The 21,742-nt window shown below is 44.5% G+C and overlaps 2 protein-coding genes across 11 annotated transcripts in view; one reads left to right on the forward strand and one right to left on the reverse strand.

Annotated features, from left to right (window-relative positions):
* Positions 1-21,742, reverse strand: part of CES2 (carboxylesterase 2) — a 59,640-nt gene that overhangs the window by 18,555 nt on the left and 19,343 nt on the right. Inside the window, exon 1 of one of the 10 annotated variants that reach the window (XM_075940070.2) lies at positions 16,879-16,947. The exons of 1 other annotated variant lie outside the window; for it this stretch is intronic. Coding sequence is in view for 6 of the 9 variants with exons in the window: in XM_075940068.2 (XP_075796183.2) it covers positions 2,065-2,146 (82 nt within the window). In the remaining 3 variants the exon portion in view is untranslated. Of the gene's footprint in view, positions 1-2,064; positions 3,075-3,163; positions 3,354-3,970; positions 3,994-16,878; positions 16,948-21,742 lie in introns of those variants that run through there. 8 more of the 10 variants (XM_089781507.1, XM_075940069.2, XM_075940068.2 and 5 more) reach the window with 8 other exon arrangements.
* On the forward strand, positions 4,060-10,334 carry CIAO2B (cytosolic iron-sulfur assembly component 2B). Its single transcript, XM_089781508.1, has 5 exons — positions 4,060-4,310; positions 5,043-5,122; positions 6,333-6,458; positions 8,186-8,231; positions 9,919-10,334. Exons 1-5 carry the CDS (start codon positions 4,169-4,171, stop codon positions 10,014-10,016), a joined length of 492 nt encoding a protein of 163 aa, XP_089637634.1. The 5' UTR covers positions 4,060-4,168; the 3' UTR covers positions 10,017-10,334.

A 21,742-nucleotide genomic window follows, 5' to 3' on the forward strand; every position in this document is an offset into this window, starting at 1 on the left:
CTTGATGCAAATTACTGAGTGAAATTTTATGGTCTGTTTAATGCAAGAGGTCAGACGAGCTGATCCTTCTGGCTTTACAATATATAAATCTTTCTTAGTCCGTTCATGCGTTTGCTAGTGTACATCAAAGTGGAGTGGAAAGAATTATTTCTTCCCTTACAATATTTCACCTCAAGATTTTTCTGACATTTCCCACGCAGAAGCAGAAATATGCTGATAGTGAGATTTTGGGTGTAATTAGGAACATACTGCAAGTTTTTCAAAACTTACAAAAATTATGGGTTAACTGATACTATATTGTTGAAACGTGGTTAATCGCCACTTTGATTACTCCCCTGCAACCATTCCACTATTTTGTCTCTTGTCTGAGGCACCCTGAAGTGCTCATGTTCTATGCTATTTGGGTGCTGCTGGGAAACAAATAATTATCTTAATAAGGGGTTTATTCCCTTCAATTGACTTAATGTGACTAAAATGACAAATTATTTCTTCTATTGTGTTCCTTCAGCAGGCCAACTATGGTCCTGATCCAGCAAGGTGTTGAGCATCCCCTCTTCCAGGAGGTGCTAGAAACTTTGTAGGATAAGGATATGTAAGACCAGATTCAGGAATCATACAGCAGACAGTTATATGCTAATACAGAACACTCTCAGGCATGAGGGTTAGCCCAAGCTAGATATTTTACTGATAACTGAAAAGCTGCTTTGCAGTTGAAAAGGGAAATAATGTCACTACTAGATCTTTAAGAACACCTTCAAATATATTATTTAATACTTCCCTTATAGCCATTGTTAATGACAGCTTTTGGTTTGAAGAATTTCTTTCTTTCATCCTGTTTAATCTAAGGATGTGAAAGTATAACCATGTACACGGTTAACAGATGAGCCTGGGCACATTGGTTAACCCTCACGGTTACATGCACAGCTGTTGCCTTGATTCAGCGGCAGCAGCAGGAGGAAGGGGAGCAGGTGGGAGTCAGTGCTCACGAGGAGCTAGCTTAAAATCCAGCTTCTCACGAGCACCTGCGCCCTGCATGTAAACATGCAACCAATGAAAATTTCAGCAGTTACACAATTACAAAAATAAACACATTTTAACACCCCCAATTTAAACTTTCCTTGCTTCCTATGCACTTCATAGAGAAGACGTAGTCAGACTCTGTAGGTGCTTCTGGGCTCAAGTATTAACACACACACACACACACACACACACACACAAAATAGTAGGTGCTCAGCATCCAGGAGCAGAGCTGGAATGCAGAATGAATTCTGAGTTCTGTGCTGCTAACAAACTTCTGCTCTTGTTTGTTTATGAACAGAGGCAGGCTGATTAAATTAATTTAAAGATTGTTAGATGCTCCTGAAAGTATTCCCAGACTCTCTAGTTAAAGGAAGGAAACAAAGGGTAGCCATATATGGCCCATTTTCATAATGGAGAGACGTACTAGTGATGCCCTTGAAGGGTTTGTACTGGAACCAGTGATAGTCAACATATTCATAATTGAGTTGCAACAAGGGGTACACACTGAGGTGGCCAAATAATCAAAATTTTACATCCCAGGTTCTACTCAGTGGGGCCGACAGCCACTGTGGGTCCCAGGGCAAGGTGTACGAGGGCACGGTGGAAAAGGTGAGGCTGAAGGCCGTCAACCCTTAGCACCACTCAGACCATGGCATGCCCTGCTCCCTCCCCCAAGTCATGCAGAGCAGCACTCCAGCAACAATTCAAAGGGGAGCAGTGTTCGCCCACTTGCTCTAGCAGTGTTGGCAGACAGGAGCTCTGGGCCCTTTTAAATCTCTACACATGGGGGCAACTGCTCTTTTTGTTCCCTGTTGGCAAGCAGGGTTCTACTTGTGACATACTCCAGGATGACTGTATAGCAAGTATAAAAAACAGTGACACTTTTTTGGGGGGGAGAGGGGCTGCATATATAAGACAAATCCTCTAATATGGCATGTGTGGTCAACCTATGAAAAACAGATTGGAAGGGTTAAAAACACCTTAAGGTCCCCATGCTTAAATCCCTTCTTGACTTTTCCCATCAGTAAAGGAGTTTTTATTTACCCTCAGCTGCAATCACAATGAAGCATTCAGCACAAATCAGAAACTGGAATAGCCAAATTCTTACAGCAGACTGTATTTTCATGTCTGCAACTGCTTCTCTTCTTTTAATTGCCAAATGCAGGTACAAAGGTCACACTGTCAGAAGATTAACTAAAGGGCTTGTTACTAAACTCTAGAGCCAAATAAGCATTGGGTAAAAGGCACTAGAGATATGGGTTATAAGGAAATTAATTTGCACCCAACCCCTAAGCCAATTTTTTTTAAAAAAGCCATTTCTGGAAAGGTTGTTGAAACATAGCTACCAAGACCAATCCTGATGATCTACAACGAAACATACTGCAAACAAGTTCTACAATTCATCATTCTTTCTGGGACTACTGGTATGTCTGGCACTTTGAACACAAAGCGCTCAGTGCCCCAGCCCCAGGGAGTTTATAATCTTTACATCTACCTGTTGGGATTGCTCAAACAAACCACTGCCATGTCACTGAGCTGAGTTACTTAGTGCTTTGAACAAAAAACAGGCCTAGGTAGCACTTTAAAGACTAACAAGATGGTTTACTAGTCCTGTTTTTTTGTTTCAGCTAGACTAGACTAACAGGGCTACATCTCTATTACTATTCTTAGTGCTTTGATGCATTCAGAGGGAAGTGCCCTTCCTCCATCCACAGCGCCTGGGAGCAGCTCCTGTGGTAATGATGTGGCAGTGACTCGTTTTCGCTCGGCTACTGTTGGGGTGCACTTGATGGGCTCAAGCTCATCTGAAGAAGTGGGCTCTGGGCCCACGAAAGCTCAAGGCACTAAATAGCCTTGCAACAAACCCCGTTGCCAGCTTTGTTCACATATTCACTCTGCTGATACCACTATTGGACCAAACCAAGTGATTTATAAGATCAAGAATACATATTCCTGCGCATCCAGAAATATAATTTATGCTATCATGTGCCGAAAGTGTCCGTCTGCTTTGTACATTGGACAAACGTCTCAGACACTTCGCCAAAGGATCAATGCTCACAAAACAGATATTAGACAGGATCACAAAGAAAAAAGTTTCTTGCCATTTCAACCAGAAAGGACACGGTCTTAACGATTTAATTACCTGCATCCTGCTTCAGAAGCCTTTTAAATCTGCACTTGAAAGGGAATCCTCTGAACTGTCATTCATGCTAAAATTCGACACTCTACGCGTCGTGGGTCTCAACAAAGACGCTAACTATCTTACCCATTACAAAGACAGCTTCCCCAGTTATCACCTCTAATACCATTAGCTCACAGACATTTACCTCCCCCCCCCCCCCCCAATCCTCCTTCTGTTCTGATTTGTCCTTTTCATACGTGTTCATTTTTTTTTATCTTATCCTTTGCTATATGTGGTTGTGACAATTTTATTCCACTATTTGATCTGAGGAAGTGGGTCTGGCCCATGAAAGCTCATCACCTAATAAACCATCTTGTTAGTCTTTAAAGTGCTGCATTGTCCTGTATTTTGCTTCAGCTACCCCAGACTAACACGGCTACATTTCTATCACTATTCTAAACAGCCTCGTGTTAGCCTCTGACACGCCGCAGGACCGCGCCTCGGGCTCTTGCTCCACCCCAGGCGCCCCGCCACGCAGCACTTAGCAGCTGCTTTGCTGCCCATTCCTGGGCGGGACGCTGCGGGCGGGGGGGGGGGTCAAGGCGAGTCCTCGCGGGTGCCCGTAGCAGCCGCCGTGCTGGAAACCCGCCCCTCAGAGCTTGGGACGGCCCCACAATCCCGGCTCCCTCAGGCCCCGCCCCAGACTCCGCCCCCCAGCGGGATTCCCCCTCCCCTCTCTCCTTTCTCCCGATAGAGGCCGCTAGAGGAGACGTTCTGCCCCCACCGCCCGGAAGTGTGCGCCCTGCCTATTCCTGCCCCTCCCATCACCGGAAGTACGTCTGCGCGCGCGAGGAATCCCCACTCCGCCCGGCTCGCTGTGCACCAGGGAACATCTTTCCCCTTCTTTAGCGCCGGAAGTGGACGCGTGTTCCGGGTAATCCCTCCCTCCCTTCCGCCCGACCCGCCGCCTGGAAGCGAGCGCGGCTTTACCCCTCCCGTGGGCGCCGCTGCTCGCGGCCGGGGGCGATGGTGGGGCCGGGTCCCGGCGGGGGGAGCTCCCTGGAGAACGCGAACCCGCTGATTTATCGACGCTCGGGGGAGCGGCCCGTCACGGCGCGGGAGGAGGACGATGAGCTGCCCGACTCCATCGACGACCGGGAGATCTTCGATATCCTGCGCTGGGGGAGGCCGGGGCAGGCCCCGGAGTGGGGCGGGGGCCAGGCCACAGCTCATCACGCTCCATCATTTTGCTTCCTGCGCCCCTGGGCTGGGGCAGCCCCTGCAGCTTCCTTCCCTTCTGGGGGAGAACGTGGCCTTTCTTCTCTCTCGGGTTCTGGGTGCCTGCCCTGGTGACAGCTGCTGTGCGGCCCCTGGCGAGCGCCTGCGGACAGCCCCGCACTTAGCAGCGCTGGGCTCCGCTCCTGACAGGGCCGCTGCCTGCCTGCCTGGTTCTTTAAACCGCCCTGATGCGGTGATGCGACTCTCAGACCAGCGCCCTTCTCTCTCACCCCCTCCGCCGAGGGAACGATTGTGCGGGCAGGGCAGTGGTTTGGTAGGGGTGGGGGGTTTCTTTGCGCATGTACGTGAGCAGGTTTGTCATTTAGGGCATGGCAAAGCTCCAGGCCCTTTTGTGGCACCGTGTAAGGGCTCTGAAGCCTAAACAACGAGATGAGTCTTCTGGAACACAAAAAAATTTAAACAATGAATCCCAAAAGTTGTTATAGGTTTCCAGAAGGATTTAGGTCTCCTCGTGCTTGCCTCGTGGATAAGAAAGGGATAGCAGTGGTTAGAAAAGAGAAATCTAATGTGTTGTGGAGAAGGGGGTGAAATCATCATCCATTCCCATGTCCCTTTACGTTGGTACTGTTTGTTTACTGCTTTGTTTTCCTTTACATTATACATCTTATTCGTTCAATTAATGATCCAGAACATCCCCTTACTTTGGAAGAGCTGAATGTTGTTGAACAAGTTAGAGTTAAAGTAAGTTACTTTAGTAACAACTATCCGAGGGGTAACCGTGTTAGTCTGACTCTGCAAAAGCGGCAGGGAGTCCTGTGGCACCTTATAGTCTAACAGAAGTGTTGGAGCATAAGCTTACGTGGGCAAAGTCCCCTGATTGTGAAGTGGGTCTTTGCCCATGAAAGCTTATGTTCCAACACTTCTGTTACTCTATTAGGTGCCACAGGACTCCTCGCTGCTTTTAGTAACAACATTATACAAGAGAGGAATTAATAATTGACATCCTAACCACATTATGTCTCTGCACTGTATGCTTAGACACAAAGGCTGCATCTAGACTGGCATGATTTTGCGGAAATACTTTTAACGGAAAAGTTTTTCCATTATAAGTATTTCCGCAAAAGAGCGTCTAGATTGGCAAGTGCCTTTGCGCAAAAGATTTGCTTTTGCGCAAAAGCATCTGTGCCCAGTGTAGATGCGGTTTTGCGCAAGAAAGCTCTGGCGGCCATTTTCGCCATTAGGGCTTTCTTACGCAAAAAATTCCTGTCCCTGTCTACACTGGCCCTCTTGCGCAAGAACACTGACAATCTTACATTAGATCGTCAGTGTTCTTGCGCAAATTCTCGCGGCCAGTTTAGACAGTCTAGACGCACCCAAAATGTATAACTGTCTCAGCAAACATACATAGGAAAAGCAATATAGAGACATTTTAAAACTGGAGTAAAAAAATTCCAATAAAGGTCTAATTCCTGTGATGGTAGGGTGACTCAAACAGAAAAGGAAAAGTTGGGGCTTTAATTTTCAACAAATAAAATCGCATCAATCTTTTATGTAATACAAATATTATTTATACAAACTAAAAGTTATTACATTGCCATGGAACATCTATAGGATTATTTCCTGCTTATACTTTGGCAGTTTTGTATATTGGGGCAGATTCTGCCCTCAGTTTTGATTATCTTACCCCTGATTGTGGCCAGATTGCAAAGGTTTTACAGAACAGTGTCTGGTCTATTGTCTACTTAATTTTTCATACATTTTTGGTAAGAAAGGAGAATACTTAAGAGTTGTCATTAATACAATAGTTAAAACACTACATTTGAGAATAGTGGTATGGTAGATAAAATAACAAGCAGGGAAGTAGGAGGGGCTAAGGATTATTACGTTGAAATGCAAATAAAATTACTAATATTGACTTGTGAGTTATGGAAAATGTTTGTTTTTCAAACAGGTGAATGATGCTGAAAGCACAGTAATGGTGGAGTTTACTCCCACAATTCCTCACTGCAGCATGGCAACATTAATTGGTCTGTCAATAAAAGTAAAGTTAATCAGATCACTACCTGAAAGGTTTAAGGTGAGTAATAAAATCAGCCCAAATGGAGAAGAGCGAAAGTGTTTTAGAGAAAAATCTTTAGTGAAAGATAACTAGGGCTTTTCTTTGCCTCTCCTGCTCTGAGCAAAGTATATGCTTAGTGGGGAAAAAATCGAAACAAATGTATAATTAGTAATCACTGCAGGCTCAAGGCAAACAGTCAATTGGATTTGTAAGTGAAAAAATAACACCACTTCAAAATTAACTGAGGCTCTGTGGAAGATTCTCATTTTTACATATGGGGAACCTGACACTACAGAAAAAAGTTAAATGCCGTGCTCCAGTCCACATGGGAAGTCAGTGACAAAGAATTAGAATTCAAGGGTTTCTGACTAATGATTCTGGGTTCAGACCACTTCATTAGGCATCTGTCCCAAAGCAAACTGATTCTGATAATTTCAAACCAAAACAACAAGCAAAGTGACTGGCCCAAGAAAAAATTCCTTTCTGTATAAATATTTTCATGTTTTAATAAGGAAATTGTTCAAAATTCCAGAGTTGATTAATCAAAATGTTAAATCTCCTTCAAGGGATAGTGTAAACATGTTATTTTAAAAATAGATTCACATTGGAAAAAAATCCCTAGGCTGATAGAACATCCTTCAAACAGTATGCCCAGAATTTTAATAAATGCATTAAAAAATCTTAAAGATTTGTATCTGTTTTCCTGTTAATTAGCTATAATCTTTTCAGGAAGGGAGGAACTTACTAAGAGAGTGGGAGGGAGCTCTGAAATTGACAAAGTGCAGTCAAGTGCACAAATTAAACAGCGTTTTTTTTTTTTACTCAACTTTGTTTTTTAACAAGGTGTTGCTTGTAATTATGGGAGGTCCTGACATTTCAGGTATGAGTTTGAAGATGATAAAGACTTGAAATTTATTTTTTGTAAGCGAATGTTACATTTTGCTTTCTGAGCGGCTGATTAAGTGTTCCTTACATCTTTTTATAGCTTTTGTCCAACAAATGTATAAAGATTTCAAGAGTGAAGTCAAAATGAACACTGACTTATTATAGTTTAATCAGTTTTATAAATATAGGATGAACCTCCTAAATCTGGAGCTCTCTGGTCCGGCAACATCTGTGGTCCGGCAGATACTGTGGGACCAGAGAGCCCTGGTACCCGGGAGTGCAGGCTGGTTGGGACTCCAGCAGCAGGGAACCTCACCATTGGGACCGGTGAGCCCCCAGTAGGTGGGGCAACAGTGGGACCAGTGAGCACTATCCCCAAGAAACCCTGGTTGGGAGCAGCAGCAGCAGGGCAGCTGCCAAGCCCCATCCCAGTGTGGCAACAGCAGGACAGCCACAGAACCCCATCCCCGGCCAGTACCTGCCGGGCACAGCAGCAGTAGGGTCACCAGCAGTTGGTGATCGCTGTCCCCAGGAAGCCCCAACCGTGCAGAACAGAAGTGGGGCCATGGCAGCTGGGGAGCTCCGTCCCTGGAAAGTTCCAGCTGGTTGATGGCAGCCAGCTGGTTGATGGCAGCCAGCTGGAGCCAAGGCCAAGCCCTGGAGCAGCAAGTCTGGAGCCCAGTAGCAGTCGGGCTGGAGCAGTGCCAGCCAAAGGGAGGAGCAGTGTCCTGGGAGGCTAGTGGCTGGGGACCTCTCTGATCCAGCAAATTCCCTCATTTGGGAAAGATCAGGTTCCCAGGGTGCCAGACCAGGGAGGTCCAACCTGTAACTTGATTACAAATAAGGATTTTATTTTTTAGGTGGATGTTCACATAACACCAGGAACCCATGCCTCTGAGCATGCAGGTGAGCTTTTCTTAAGGCCAAGAGGTGTGATGAGGTGCTAATAATATTAAATAATTATAATCTAATAAATGTTGGCATTGAAAGGTAGAATAGATGTCATCAAATGCACTGATCTGTAAGTGTAGCATAGGAAGGGAATTGAAAGTTGGAGGATGCTGTACATTCTTAGTTTCCCCCCCTTCATAGCAAACAGCTAAACTTAGGAAAATCTATCACCAAATCCAACAATGGATAAGAATGGTAGTTGAATAAGTGCTAAAATACAGAGCAGTAAGATAGTAAGTTTGGGTCCTGATCCCACAACTTGTTCCTGGCTCATGGGGCCCCTGCTTTCACACAGGCGCCAATAAAATATTAGGGACTTTGCATCACCATTCCTAATAATCTTTTCCATCCATGTGCAGAATAATTGTATATGTACCAAGGCATGTGCGAATGTGCACCACTAATAGAAACAAAACCTAGTTCTGAATTCTGTGCTTATCAGCTGGGTGGCATTTAAATTAGGGATGATAAGGACTAGTCGATTTCCTCCCCCCCTTGCTGCTTCTATCAGAGGCAGCAAAGGGAGAGGGAAGGCGGGTACTTCAGAGTGTCAGCGCCACACAGTTGAGCCTGGGATCAGCTGCGCAGCACTGCTGCTTTGAAATGCCGAGGTGGCATTCAAAGGGTTAGCACCACACAGCTGATCGCTGGCTCACCTGTGCAATGCTGTGTCTTTGAAACGCCGCCTTGGCGTTTGAAAGGGACAGCACCCCAAGATCAGCTGTGCGGCTGCCCCTTTAAAATGCTGAGGCGGCGTTTAAAGGGACAGCGCTGCACAACTGATCCCTGATCCAGCTGTGCTGTCCCTTTGGAATGCTGCCTCGGCATTTGAAAGGGATAGCGCCGCAGGATCAGCTGTGTGGTTGCCCCTTTGAAGTGCTTAGGTGGCATTCAAAGGGGCAGGGCTGCACAGCTGAGCCTAGGATCAGCCTGGGACTCCTCAGCTGACCCTGGGTTCTGGGAAAATGCCACATGGAACCCACAGTCAGCTGGGGACTCCAGGGTCCACGTGGCATTTCAAATTGGCAGCGCATCATGGAGCCCGGGGTCACTGGGGGACTGAGTCCCTTGCTGACCCCAGGCTCCATGCTGCGCTTCCGCTTTGAAATGCACAAGAGCCCCCGGTGGGGACTGTTCTACATTTCAAAGCTGACACACCCCAGTGCAGCCCAGCATCAGCGGGACTTCCCTGTGGCCCCGGGCTACGTGCGGAGTTCCGCATTCCTCCTTTGAAGTGTACAAGAGCCCCAGCGGTGGCTCTTGTGCATTTCAGGGGAGGAATGCGGAAGTGCCTATCAACTAGTCCAGTAGTCGATGGAATTTCCCATCGACTGCTTGCCTAGTAAAATAACTGATAGTTAACATCCCTAATTTGAATTTGACTGGCCACACAAGCACACAGCTTACAGGGAACACTTCTACCTGCCATTGGGTACAGCCATCTGTAACAATTTGCAGTACTGTGCTTTAAGTAATTACTTTACTTAGTACAGCACAATTCTGCAGCACCCTTGGTAACTACAGAATTAAGAAAAACATGGGGCTCTGTCTGCCATAAAAATAACCAACTTGTATGTAAAATGTTATGCATCACTAAAGAAATGTGTACTGACTAATCTATTATGGGATTCTTTTTACACAGTTAATAAACAACTTGCTGACAAAGAAAGAGTAGCAGCTGCTTTGGAGAATTCACATTTGCTGGAAGTGGTGAACCAGTGTTTGTCTGCACGATCATAGTTGCCTGATGAAGAAAAGTTTTTCTGATGTGTTAAGCTAATTTTGTACATAAATAGTGTTTCTAGTATTTAGTTGTATATGTTTCTGTGGGCAAATAAAGCTACTAAAATTTAGATTTTTAAAAAATGACTGCTCTACTATTACAAGAGTTAATGTGCAAATTAATTTACAGGTAATGGTTTATTTAAGATACTAATAAATGACAATTTTATTTTGTCAGCAGGGAATTTAACATGTATAATTTTTAATTCAGCACCTGCAAAAGAGTACTCCTTAGAAGAAACTCCTGTCTTAAAATAAAGATTTGATTTGAACTGACTTTGCCAGTCATCACCATCCTAAACAAAATACTATAAATGGTCTTATTGTTTATATATGCACATTAGGCAAGGAATATGTTAATCTTTAAATTAAGATCAGTTAATACACATGCTCTCCAGGAGAATAAGGGGTTTTTGCGCAAAAAGGAAACGTCCACACTACTTGTTTTTGCACAAAAACGGCTTGAATAGATTAGCATTTTGTCATGCTTCATTTGCATAATCGATGCTTCATTTGCATGTTCTCTGCCAGCAAAAGGCTTCTTGCGCGAGTAATATACAAATGAAGCTAAGCGTGGAATATTGCCGACCCTCATTTGCATACCTAATGAGCCACCATTTTTTTCAGAAGAGGCTTTTGCGCAAAAAGGAGCATCTACACTGCCCCTTTCTTGTGCAAGAAAGGGCAGTGTAGACAGCTCCTTCTTGCGCATGAGCCTCTTCTGAAAAAAATGGTGGCTCATTAGGTATGCAAATGAGGCTCTGTGATAGTCCACGCTTAGCCTCATTTGCATATTACTCGTGCAAGAAGCCGCGAGTAGACATAGCCCTAATCACTTCAGCGCTGGGAGAATGCAGACGCAACATCAAGGAAACCAACCCCCAGATGGGATCAGAACCCCAAATAAGTCCATCTTTCACTGTGTGTTTCACATGTTGAAAGCTCATTCAGCCCCCTTTAACAATGAAAGGAGAATGTGCACAGATTGCCCAGCCCTGAGTCCCCTCCCACACTCCAAACCCCATGGCACAAACCCGATCTCCTCCTGTATCTCAAATTCCTCATTCCTGGTCCCACATCAGGGCATGCACCATCAGCTCTAGTGTGGGGCAGGAATGAGACCTTACCCACTCCCACACTCCAATTTGGAGCCCCTTCCCTCACCCTGAACCCCTCATTTCTTGCCGTGCCTCAGAACATGCACCCCCAGCCACTGTCCTCATAACCTCCTGTACAAGCCGCTACCCCAGTTGGTGAAAGTAAGCATGGGGAATATATGTGAAGGAGAGACCGGGGTAGAGTGAGGGGGGCAGTGGGGGTAGGGAATTGGAGATGAGGTAAAACAGGAGCAGGAGTGGGGAAAAGGTGTTTGGTTTTGTGCGATTAGAAAGTTGGCAACCCTACATAGTAATGTGAACTAAACCATCATACAGTAAAACTCCATTAGTCCGGCATCCAATGCTCCGGGACTCCTGATGGTCCGGCACCATCAGGAACCGGAAGTGCTGGGGCAGCCGGACAGGCTTCCCCCATTCAGCTGCTGCTGAAACTGACCAGCAGCTGAATCGGGAAGCCGGGAGCAGAGCAGCTGGGGTGCTGCCGGGTTGGTCTTGTAGCGCTGCCCCTCGGGACTGCGGGACCAACCCGGCAGCACCCCAGCTGCTCTGCCCCAGGGGTCCCCGATTCAGCCGCTGCTGAAACAGATCAGCGGCTGATTCCAGGAAGTTTACTGTATTATGTAAAGATCCTGAAACTGTAGTAAACTACTGGCATTTGAAAGGAGTCAGTCATCTCTTTAAAAAGGGTGTCAGACACTTATGCCAGTTTTTTTTTTTTTTTTTTTTTGAGAAGCAGACAAACTAGTCACTGTTTTTGTGGACAAATGAAATAATTGATAGATTGTTTATCAAAGGAAAGCTAAAAGGCTGAAAGGAGTGTGGAAACAAGCTACAAATCTGCCAAAATAGATTTCCCTCAGTGACTGGTTTTCTATACAAACTGCAAAATGAATACTGTTCAATGAAAGCGTTTACACCACTGTATTATGCATTCATTAGCATTCAGTGAGCATCCCCTTCTAGCAAACTGGAACGTGCGCATGCTCATTTGCATTTTATTTTTTACCATTAAAGTGTAGCTAGCAGAGCTCTCACAGGCCCCCATTCTCCACTTACCAGTTGGGAAGAGGAGCTTGGGCCTGGGGCTCAGGGCTTCAGCAGGGTGGCTGAAGTCCCAAACCCTGCCAGGTACCAGCTGTGGGGCTGAAACCCCGAGACCCAACTCCTGGCAGGTACGCCTCAGCTCTCACACTTCTGAAGATTATTCTATGTGGCTCAGAGGGCCAGTAAGTTTGGCTACCCTGGTCTAAAGTATTGCACTAGCAGGAAGAACAACTTGAGTTCTGTCCCCAGCTCTGTCTCCAAATGGGAGAGGTCTGGAAATTACGTTTAAGGACTTCATTGCTGGTCTTTGCTGCAGACTATGTGGTGGTAGCTGGTCCTTTTATTTGGGGGGGGTGGGGTTGTTGGCACCTATAAGGTGATATATGGCACAAGCAGCAGCTCTAGAGATGTACTGTGCCTCCCCTACCAAGTCACTTAGTCAGCAGTATGTGGGTAAAGTGCTTGTTTTTGTGTTAGTGAAATATAGGGGGAGCTTTCAGGAAGGGGAACATGTTGGAGCAGTGATGGACAGAGTTAGTCACCTGAGTGGCCCTCCTCCATCTCAGTGGTCCACAAGATTGTCATAACCAACACAGACTCCCAGGATAGGGTGGTTTTGCTAACTGCACTTTTGTTCCTAAAATATGCACCTCAATTCATGTGCCCTTGCTTTATGTGTGTGTCACTTTTGTAATAACGGTAGGGAAAAAACTAAAAAAGTAATAGCAAAATGTTTTTTAAGTACATCAGAAGCAGGAAGCCTGCTAAACAGCCAGTAGGGCCCTTTGACAATCAAAATGCTAAAGGAGCACTCTAAGATGATAAAGTCATTGTGGAGAAGTTAAATTTATTCTTTGCCTCAGTCTTCATGACTGAGGATATTGGGGAGATTCCCAAACCTGAGACATTCTTTTTAGGTGACAAATCTGAGGAATCGTCTCAGATTGAGGTGTCCTTAGAGGAGGTTTTGGAACAAATTGATAAACTTAACAGCAACAAGTCACCGGGACCAGATGGCATTCACACAAGAATTCTGAAAGAACTCAAAAGTGAAATTGCGGAACTATTAATTGTGGTTTGTAACCTATCCTTTACATCAGCTTCCATACCTAATGACTGGAAGATAGCTAACGTGACACCAATATTTAAAAAGGGTCTTAGAGGTGATCCTGCAATTATAGAATGATAAGTCTAATGTCAATACTGGGAAAATTAGTTAAAGCTATAGGAAAGAATAAAATTGTCAGTCACATACATAAACATAATTTGTTGGGTGAAGTCAACATGGTTTCTGTAAAGGGAAATTATGCCTTATTAATCTTCAAGAGTTCTTTGAGGGAGTCAACCAACATGCGGACAACGGCGATCCAATGGATATAGTATACTTAGATTTCCAAAAAGCCTTCGACAAGGTCCCTCACCAAAGGCTCTTAAGTAAAGTAAGTTGTCCTGGGATAGGAGGAAGGTCCTTTCATGGACTGATAACTGGTTAAAAGACAGGAAACAAAGGGTAGGAATAAATGGTCAGTTCTCCGAGTGGAGAGAGGTAACTAGGTGGGTTCCCCAAGAGTCCGTCCTCAGACCCATCCTATTCAACTTATTTATAAATGATCTAGACTGAGAAAGGGGTAAACAGAGAGGTGGCAAAATTTACAGATGATACCAAACTGCTCAAGATAGTTAAGACCAAAGCAGACTGCGAAGAGCTTCAAAAAGATCTCACCAAACTAAGTGATTAGGCAACAAAATGGCAAATGAAATTTAATGTTGATAAATGTAAAGTAATAATGCACATTGGAAAAAATAATCCCAACTATGCATACAATATGATGGGGACAAATTTAACTCCAACTATTCAAGAGAGAGATTGTGGTGTTTTAGATGTTGCTTGTAATTATTAGAACTGGGAGTACTGGCTGTTGGGAGTCTAGAAGTACAGAAAACAGGAAGGAGGGGGAGGAGATTAGCCAGGGCTGAGTGAGAGCTACAAAGGGGTGCAGTAGCTTTGTAAAGAGGTTTACTTTTGGTAAATAAAGTTCTATTGAAATTTGTTAGTACCTTGCTTGCATGATACAACAGAGATCTTGGAGTCATTGTGGATAGTTCTCTCTGAAAATATCCACTCAGTGTGCAGTGGCAGTCAAAAAAGCAAATAGAATGTTAGGAATAATTTAAAAAGTTTAGAGAATTAGAGAATATCTTATTGCCTCTATATAAAACCATGGTACAATAACATTTTGAATACTACATACAGATGTGGTCGCCTCATCTCAAAAATGATACATTGGCATTGGAAAAGGTTCAGAAAAGGGCAATAAAAATTATTAGGGGTTTGGAACAGGTCCATAAGAAAAATTATAAAGACTTGGACTTTTCAGCTTAGAAAAGAGGAAACGAAGGGGGGATATGATAGAGCTCTATAAAATCATGACTGGCATGAAAAAAGCGAATAAGGAAAAGTTATTTACTTATTCCCACAATATAAAAACTAGGGGTCACCAAATGGAATTAATAGGCAGATTTAAAACAAACAAAGGGACATTTTTCTTCAATCAGTACATAGTCAACTTGTGGAACTCCTTGCCAGAGGATGTGGTGAGGACTAGGACTTTAACAGGGTTCAAAAAATGCTAAATAGATTCACTCAATACATAGTCAATTTGTGGAACTCCTTGCCAGAGAATGTTGTGAAGAATAGGACTTTAATAGGGTTCAAAAAAGAGTTAGCTAGATTCATGGAGGTTAAGTCCCTCGATGACTATTAGCCAGGATGGGTAGGAATGGTATCTTTAGCCTCTGTTTGTCTGGAAATGGATGACAGGAGAGGGGTCACGTGATGATTAACTGTTGTGTTCAGGTTTAAAACAGACAAAAGGAAGTTTTTCTTTAATCAGAACATAGTCAACCTGTGGAACTCCTTGCCAAAGGATGTGGTGAGGACTAGGACTTTAACAGGGTTCAAAAAGTGCTAGATAGATTCCTGGAGGTTCGGTCCATCAATGGCTATTAGCCAGGTTAAGTAGGAATGGTGTCCCTAGCCTCTGTTTGTCTGAAGTTGGATGAGAGAAGAGGGTTCATGTGATGATTACCTGTTGTGTTCCCTCCCTCTGGGGCATCTGGTATTGGCCACTGTCAGCAGACAGGATATTGGGCTAGATGGAGCTCTGGTCTGACCCAGTATGGCCATTCTCATTTTCTTATGATGCAGACGAAAAGCAGAATCTGGCAATTTTGTGCTTTGGGCAATGATAAACAAAATGTTTCATGGGCCATGCACAGTGCTGTCAAGTTGCTCACCACTGTGTGTGGCCCACCATCAGTGAAACACAGCTGGGCACCAGCCTTTGGAGTGTCATGGAGAGAAAACTCTGTATTGCTTTGCCTCTGGTATATTTCTTTGACTAATGTGCATGTTGTATTAGTGATGACAAACATGAGCATGAATTCACGGTAAGGTCATACCACTATCCAGAGTTACCTTGTCATCATTTTTGTTTACAGTTGAACTCAGTCTGACTTTAGGGCATTATTCAGAGTGCTTTATCTAGGACCACAGACAGCACCCTTACTACAGGCTGCCTCACTTGGGGCTGATCTATATTAGGAGCTTAGTCATATATTCAGCATTAGGTTAAATTTGTAATGAGTGTTTACACAATGCTGAGTCCCTCCTCTCATCCTAATGTATTTTTATCATCGACTCCTGTACTCCACCTGAACCAGTGAAGCCTGAGTCAACATTCATGCCTCAAATTAAGGGCAGTGTAAACACTCTGTACTGTCATTCAGAGTTACTGACCTCCAGGTGTTGACTCAGAATGCTCCATTGTGAACACTCTGGTGAACACTTTGAACTCCAATGGTCTTGAGCCAGGTGACCGGGAAAAGCCCTGGGGAACTTTTGAATAGTAGTTCCCTGTTGGAGCAGAGCGGAAAGCTCTCCAGTACAGCTGAGTATGCATGACCAGAGGCACGAAAATCACTCCAGCAGGAATCCTTCATTAAGGTGCTGTAACTGATTGGTGTGTATATGTGCACACGCGTAGGGGGAAGAGAGTGCCTGTGCAGGCAGAGCTCTGCACCAGCCAAAGAAATGCTGATATCTATGCCAAAATCACACAGGACATGGTGGGTAAGGGCTACACCAGGGACAAGGCACTGCCATGTGAAAATAAAGGAGTTTAGACAAGTGTACACAGGACAAGGCTAGTGAACAACCTCTCTGGTTCTGAGCCACAGACATGGAAGGGTGACAACAGGCACCCATAACCACTGCAATACTGTTTTCATCCCATGAGGCACTGGGACCCTAGCTCAGAATTCCAATCTGCTGCAGGGACTGTGGTATAGCTACCCACAATGCATCACTCCTTGAGTGAAGGCAACCCCGATACTGAGGATGTGCTCAGTCGATTACAGCCACCTAGTGGGGGCATGCAAAATTGCATTTTAAATCAGACACTTAAAATCATATTAAATAAAATTGACCTAATTTTGTAGCATAGACATACCCTTGGATTGATTCTGAATGAGATTATATTAGCATCAGCAGCAAGCATGTGAATTACAAAAAACAAAGATAACCAAAAATTATCAGAAAGCACCAAATCCAGGCACTCCCTGACTTATGAACATTTACACATGCGAACAAAGCTAACCTCAGGTGAGCAGGCAGGAGGTGGTAAACAGCAGGAGCAGCAGGAACTTGTTCTCTCTCAGCATCACCAGTATTTTTCCTGCACACACCAAGCAATGCAGGAATCAGATCATGCTCTAAAAAGCCTACTGCCTGAGATACACAAATGTGATTTGCAGAATGGCCAGACCCACACATCCCTGTATGAACCCACTGGTGAAACCAGCCCATTGTACACACTGAGTCTGGGTCTCCTTGCTAGACACAAGTACTTGAACAGAGCCAAATATTCATGCAAGGCACAGATCTCTACTGCCCCACTCTACTGAGCATTATCAACTGGATCTCAGTCCCGCACTGGACCAATAATTCCAAGCCAAACCTTGCAGGAGTCATAATCAACCACCTTTACATAGGGCATGTTCATTAAGCACACACTCCCTATGCTGCATTCAGAGATGCTGACTGCTATTGAGACACTCCTGCCTGTCTGGCTGCCAGGCCCATCGATGAGAGTGGGGGCCCAGTGATTCAAAAGGACTTGGGGCTCCCAGCCACTACTACTGAAGGCATGGAAACAGCTGGCATCTCAGGCCCTTTAAATTGCCACTGGAATGCCACGCAGCATGCTCTGAGCCGCACTGAGGGCTGGCTACAGGGGGAGCGTATGCTCCGGGTGGTGCTGAGGGCTGGCTGGCTGGCTGGCCTAGCCCCACCCTTTCCGCCTGAGACTCTGCCCCTTCCAGGAGTGCTGCCTCTCTCTCACCTTGCCCAGGGGTCCAGTAAGTTTGTTGGCCCCTCTGCTGGCCTCAGTCACCTCGATCCTCTGCCTATGTCAGGAGACTGACTATGAGCAGCTGCTTGCTGTCCTGAGAAATTCCTACCTGCAAGTGGACCTGAGTAAGCCCTCCCTACCCCATGCTTAGCGTGTCCATGCTGCCCTAGTGCCTAAAATAATGTCCTTAGGGGATCTGATAAGAAGCCAATTTCCAAGTCAAGGATCATGTTCCATGATACCAATGAGGGTGGGGTTGTGGTATCAGCTCTCCTGTCCCTTTCAAATACACTTTGCCGTGTATTTCTCATTGAGCTGTTCCTCATTTCCTTGCCATTCAGGCAGCCTGTCCACTTCCTTCAAACAGTGCATGGTGACAGGAAATGCCATATGACCCCTTTATGGGGCATGCCAAATCCCTGTCCCCAAACTGCAGGACTGCAGATCTTTAGGTAGCAGAAAGTTGGGCTGTCAAAGCGAGAGAGAATATAACCAGACTGGGCAGGGCAGAGGAGATCTGAGCAAGGGACTTGGACTCAAAGATATTGATGCACCTAGCTTGAAAGCCACATGAGTTAGCTGCTTCTATACCTTTGAGGATCTGGGCTCTGATCACTGTGGAGAATTTTCTCCTTCCCTGCTGCTGAAGCTGCACATAATCCCTGCTAGCTCAGGGTAACCCCATCACGCTCAGCACCTTCACATTAGCTTTTGTGAAGGGAATTTCTATTATTCTCATAGATGCTTATTCTTCACAATGTTCCTTGTTTTCATAACCTATTGAGTCAGGTTTCACCTGGGCTGCCATCAAATCGGGCATACACACGAATTAGACTCAAATAGTTTGAAAGGGTTAGAGGGGCACCTGTTTGATTAGAAAGAGCTCTTAAACCCGTGATGTCAGAGAGTGCAATTCTCCAATTTGAGATTATTTGTGCTAATGGAAGTGCTGGCAGCTGTCGTCATCTAAGGATTAAGAAGTTACTCAGCAGCCTCTCCCCCCATTCCTCCCTCCTTGAAGGGCAACAAATAAATGATCCAATCCATCTAAAACTTTCATAGTGGAAGCTGAGATGTTTGCAGCTTTTCAAATGTTTTCCCCGTCGTTTTTAAAAGGCTTGGCTAGGACCATCTACTTAAAATACAGTGTTTGAAAAAAGTGTTTGTATTAGCATTGTAGTCAACATTTTATTTTGGGCAATTGCTTCTGGTATAGTGAAAAAATATCTGCTAAGCAGGGACAGACTTATTCTCTTTTAATTTTAGCTTCTATTTTCATAGCATAATGATTTTTATAACTTATTTTGGATGATGAAAGTAGATCCTGAAAAATACTTCGTCAAGTTACATTTCATTAATGACCGTCACTATTTAAATAAGTGATGAGGTGCTTGAAACAGATATCTGTTTGTGAGCCTCATTCTGCAAACTTGCAAGGCACTGATCACTCACTGAGGTCACATTGTTATTGTAGGGTTTCAGGTAAGTGATGAGCTATTGATATTTTCTTTTTTTCTTTCAGCAAGAACACTGAGTCATTTGTGGCCAAAAATAAAGGGTTAAATTAATTTGCAAATAAATATACAAAAAAAGTTAAATCAAATGTTAGTCTTGTCACCTTTGACAGCAATCAATAATTCAAATGCAATTGATTTAGATACTTAGCAGATTATCTAAATTTTATTGGATATGCATTTAGGGCTATCAGACACTGTATTGTGTGTTTCTCATCAGATTACAAAATAAATTACAGATTTTTTTTTTTTTACTTTATAGCTGAACAAAATGAATCCTATAGCTAAGATGAATATATTCAGGATAATGTTATCTCCATCGCTATTAAATGAACTGGAAATTGCAATAACAATAGATTCCACTAATTAATAAAAATAGGCATAATATTTTTAATCACATTGGAAATAAGGGATGGATATACAGGGCATCCTCTGCAATTTTAACAATGAGGGTGAAAAAACAGCTGAAAGGTACTCATTCTATTATGCATAAAAGCTCCAACTCCTCATGAAGTTAACATGACTCTTCCACTCACTTCAATGGATGTTGGACTGCCCTCTTTTTCTCCCACATATAACGGGCCACCTTTCTGTTAGGTTGTTGATCCAAAAAGAAGGAAAAGACAAGTAAACAGAACAGTGTGGCATGTGACCCTAAGCCCTCATCCTTTGGGATCACTGGAAATGCTCCCACTGGAGAGAATCTAGAATACACAAATAAAATAAATATGCCAACGGAAAAAAGGGCAGGGATGAAAGCTGCCTAGAGGAAAGACTAACATAGGTGATAAAAAATTATTCGCCAGAGAAATTGCAACAAAGGCTACGTCTAGACTACAAGCCTCTTTCAAAAGAGAGCGTCTAGACTACAAACAGATTTTCTGAACAAGCGAGCTGCTTTTTTGAAAGTCTAGATGCTCTCTTTCAAAAAAGCACAGTTTGCACTCAATAGAGCCTTTTCTCGAAAGAGTACTTTCGAAAAAAGATGTTATTCCTCGTAAAATGAGGTTTACTGTGATCGAAAAAACTGCGTTCTTTCAACTTACTTTCGAAAGAACGGGGCTGCAGTCTAGACGCAGGTGAAGTATTTTCGAAAAAAGGCTACTTTTTTTGAAAAAACCCTGTAGTCTAGACACACCCAAACTGCGCTGCATGTGCTCTCACAGACAAGGTGTAGAACGGCTAAGGAGAAATTGGAAAGGGGCTGATTGCTTATGTGACAGATCTGAGGATAATACAGTCAGGCCTTCTGCTCAGGGATACCTCCAGTAATATCACAGCTAGGGCCAGACTAGGGGGTGGGCGAGCTGGGCAACTGCCCAGGGCGTCAACCGATGGTGGGCGCCTGATGGTAGCTGTAAGAGGAGCGCGGCGTCCCTTATAGCTACGATCAGGTGCCGCACACCCGGCTCCCACAGCGCCGGCCAGCAGCACCCTTCCCCCCACGTCCTCGGGGCCCTGCACAGCCAGGTGCGGCCTGCCCTGGGCTGTGTGCCAGCAGCGCTGGCCGAGCCGGGCTGGGCAGCACATGCGCCGTGCGCCAGTGGCCGGACAGTGCATGCGCCGTGCTCCCCAGAGGCGGGCCCGTGCACACTAGGGAGGTGGGCCCTCGCATGCGCCGTGCGCCCGCGGGTGGCGCCACACGCTTGGGGCACCAAAATGGCTCAGGCTGACTCTGATCACAGCATTACCAATGTGAATTCTAGTAGTTCAGTGCAACATTGAGATCTGGATCCAAAGTTTGAACTTCTCTCCCCCAAGGTTCAGAGGTTTTTCAATACTTCAAAGGTTTGGATGGAGCCCATCTCTACAGAAACTGAATATCCTTTTTAAACTTTAAGACGACAGACACCCTCCTAAAACGAATACGCCTTAGGTGCCGTGAGCTGTATACCAGCAGGTGGTGCTGCAGTTTCACACAGGTCAGCATTTAATCTGAGATTTAACTTTGAAAGTAAACATAACTGGAAGCTGGGAGGAGACAATCTTTTGATCCATTGTCTCAGAGTTTGAGCTGTCTGCTGTTTATAGCAAGAGCCAGATACACACAATAAAAGTGACTTGTCTTCTTCACATGTTTCTTCTTTCTGACTGGACCATGGGAGAATCCAGTGCCCACAGCGTTTTCTGTTTTGTTCTTCTGTTTCCACTGAACTGAATCCTCCAAAAATCTTAGACTCATAGGATTCAGAATCACCACAGGAGATACTATGATGTACTGGTTTGCACAGATGGTGTCCATATCATAGAATCTTCGCCGTCTGAAATAAGAAATCTGTTTTCAATTCTGAGGCTGCCCCAACTGCACTGGGATGAGATTTTCCACAGACAACTTGGCAATTACTAAAATGTTCAATTTTAATTGGATTATGATTAATGAAATCTATAAAGTATGGTTTTCAACCTTGGCGAAGCAAATTATTTGTCTCTTCTTTTGACATCTGCAAAATGCAACATACTGATATGTTATTTTCTTTCTCAGCTAATCAAAAGAAACATAGGCTCATATAGATCCATATGACTTGACAATGACATATGGCAGAGTAATTGCTTTAGCTCTTCAATGAACAGTTTTCTTCTTATAAGGGAAAATACAC

Source organism: Pelodiscus sinensis, chromosome 12, assembly GCF_052426305.1.
Source record: "Pelodiscus sinensis isolate ZL-2025 chromosome 12, ASM5242630v1, whole genome shotgun sequence".
NCBI lineage: Eukaryota > Metazoa > Chordata > Testudines > Trionychidae > Pelodiscus > Pelodiscus sinensis.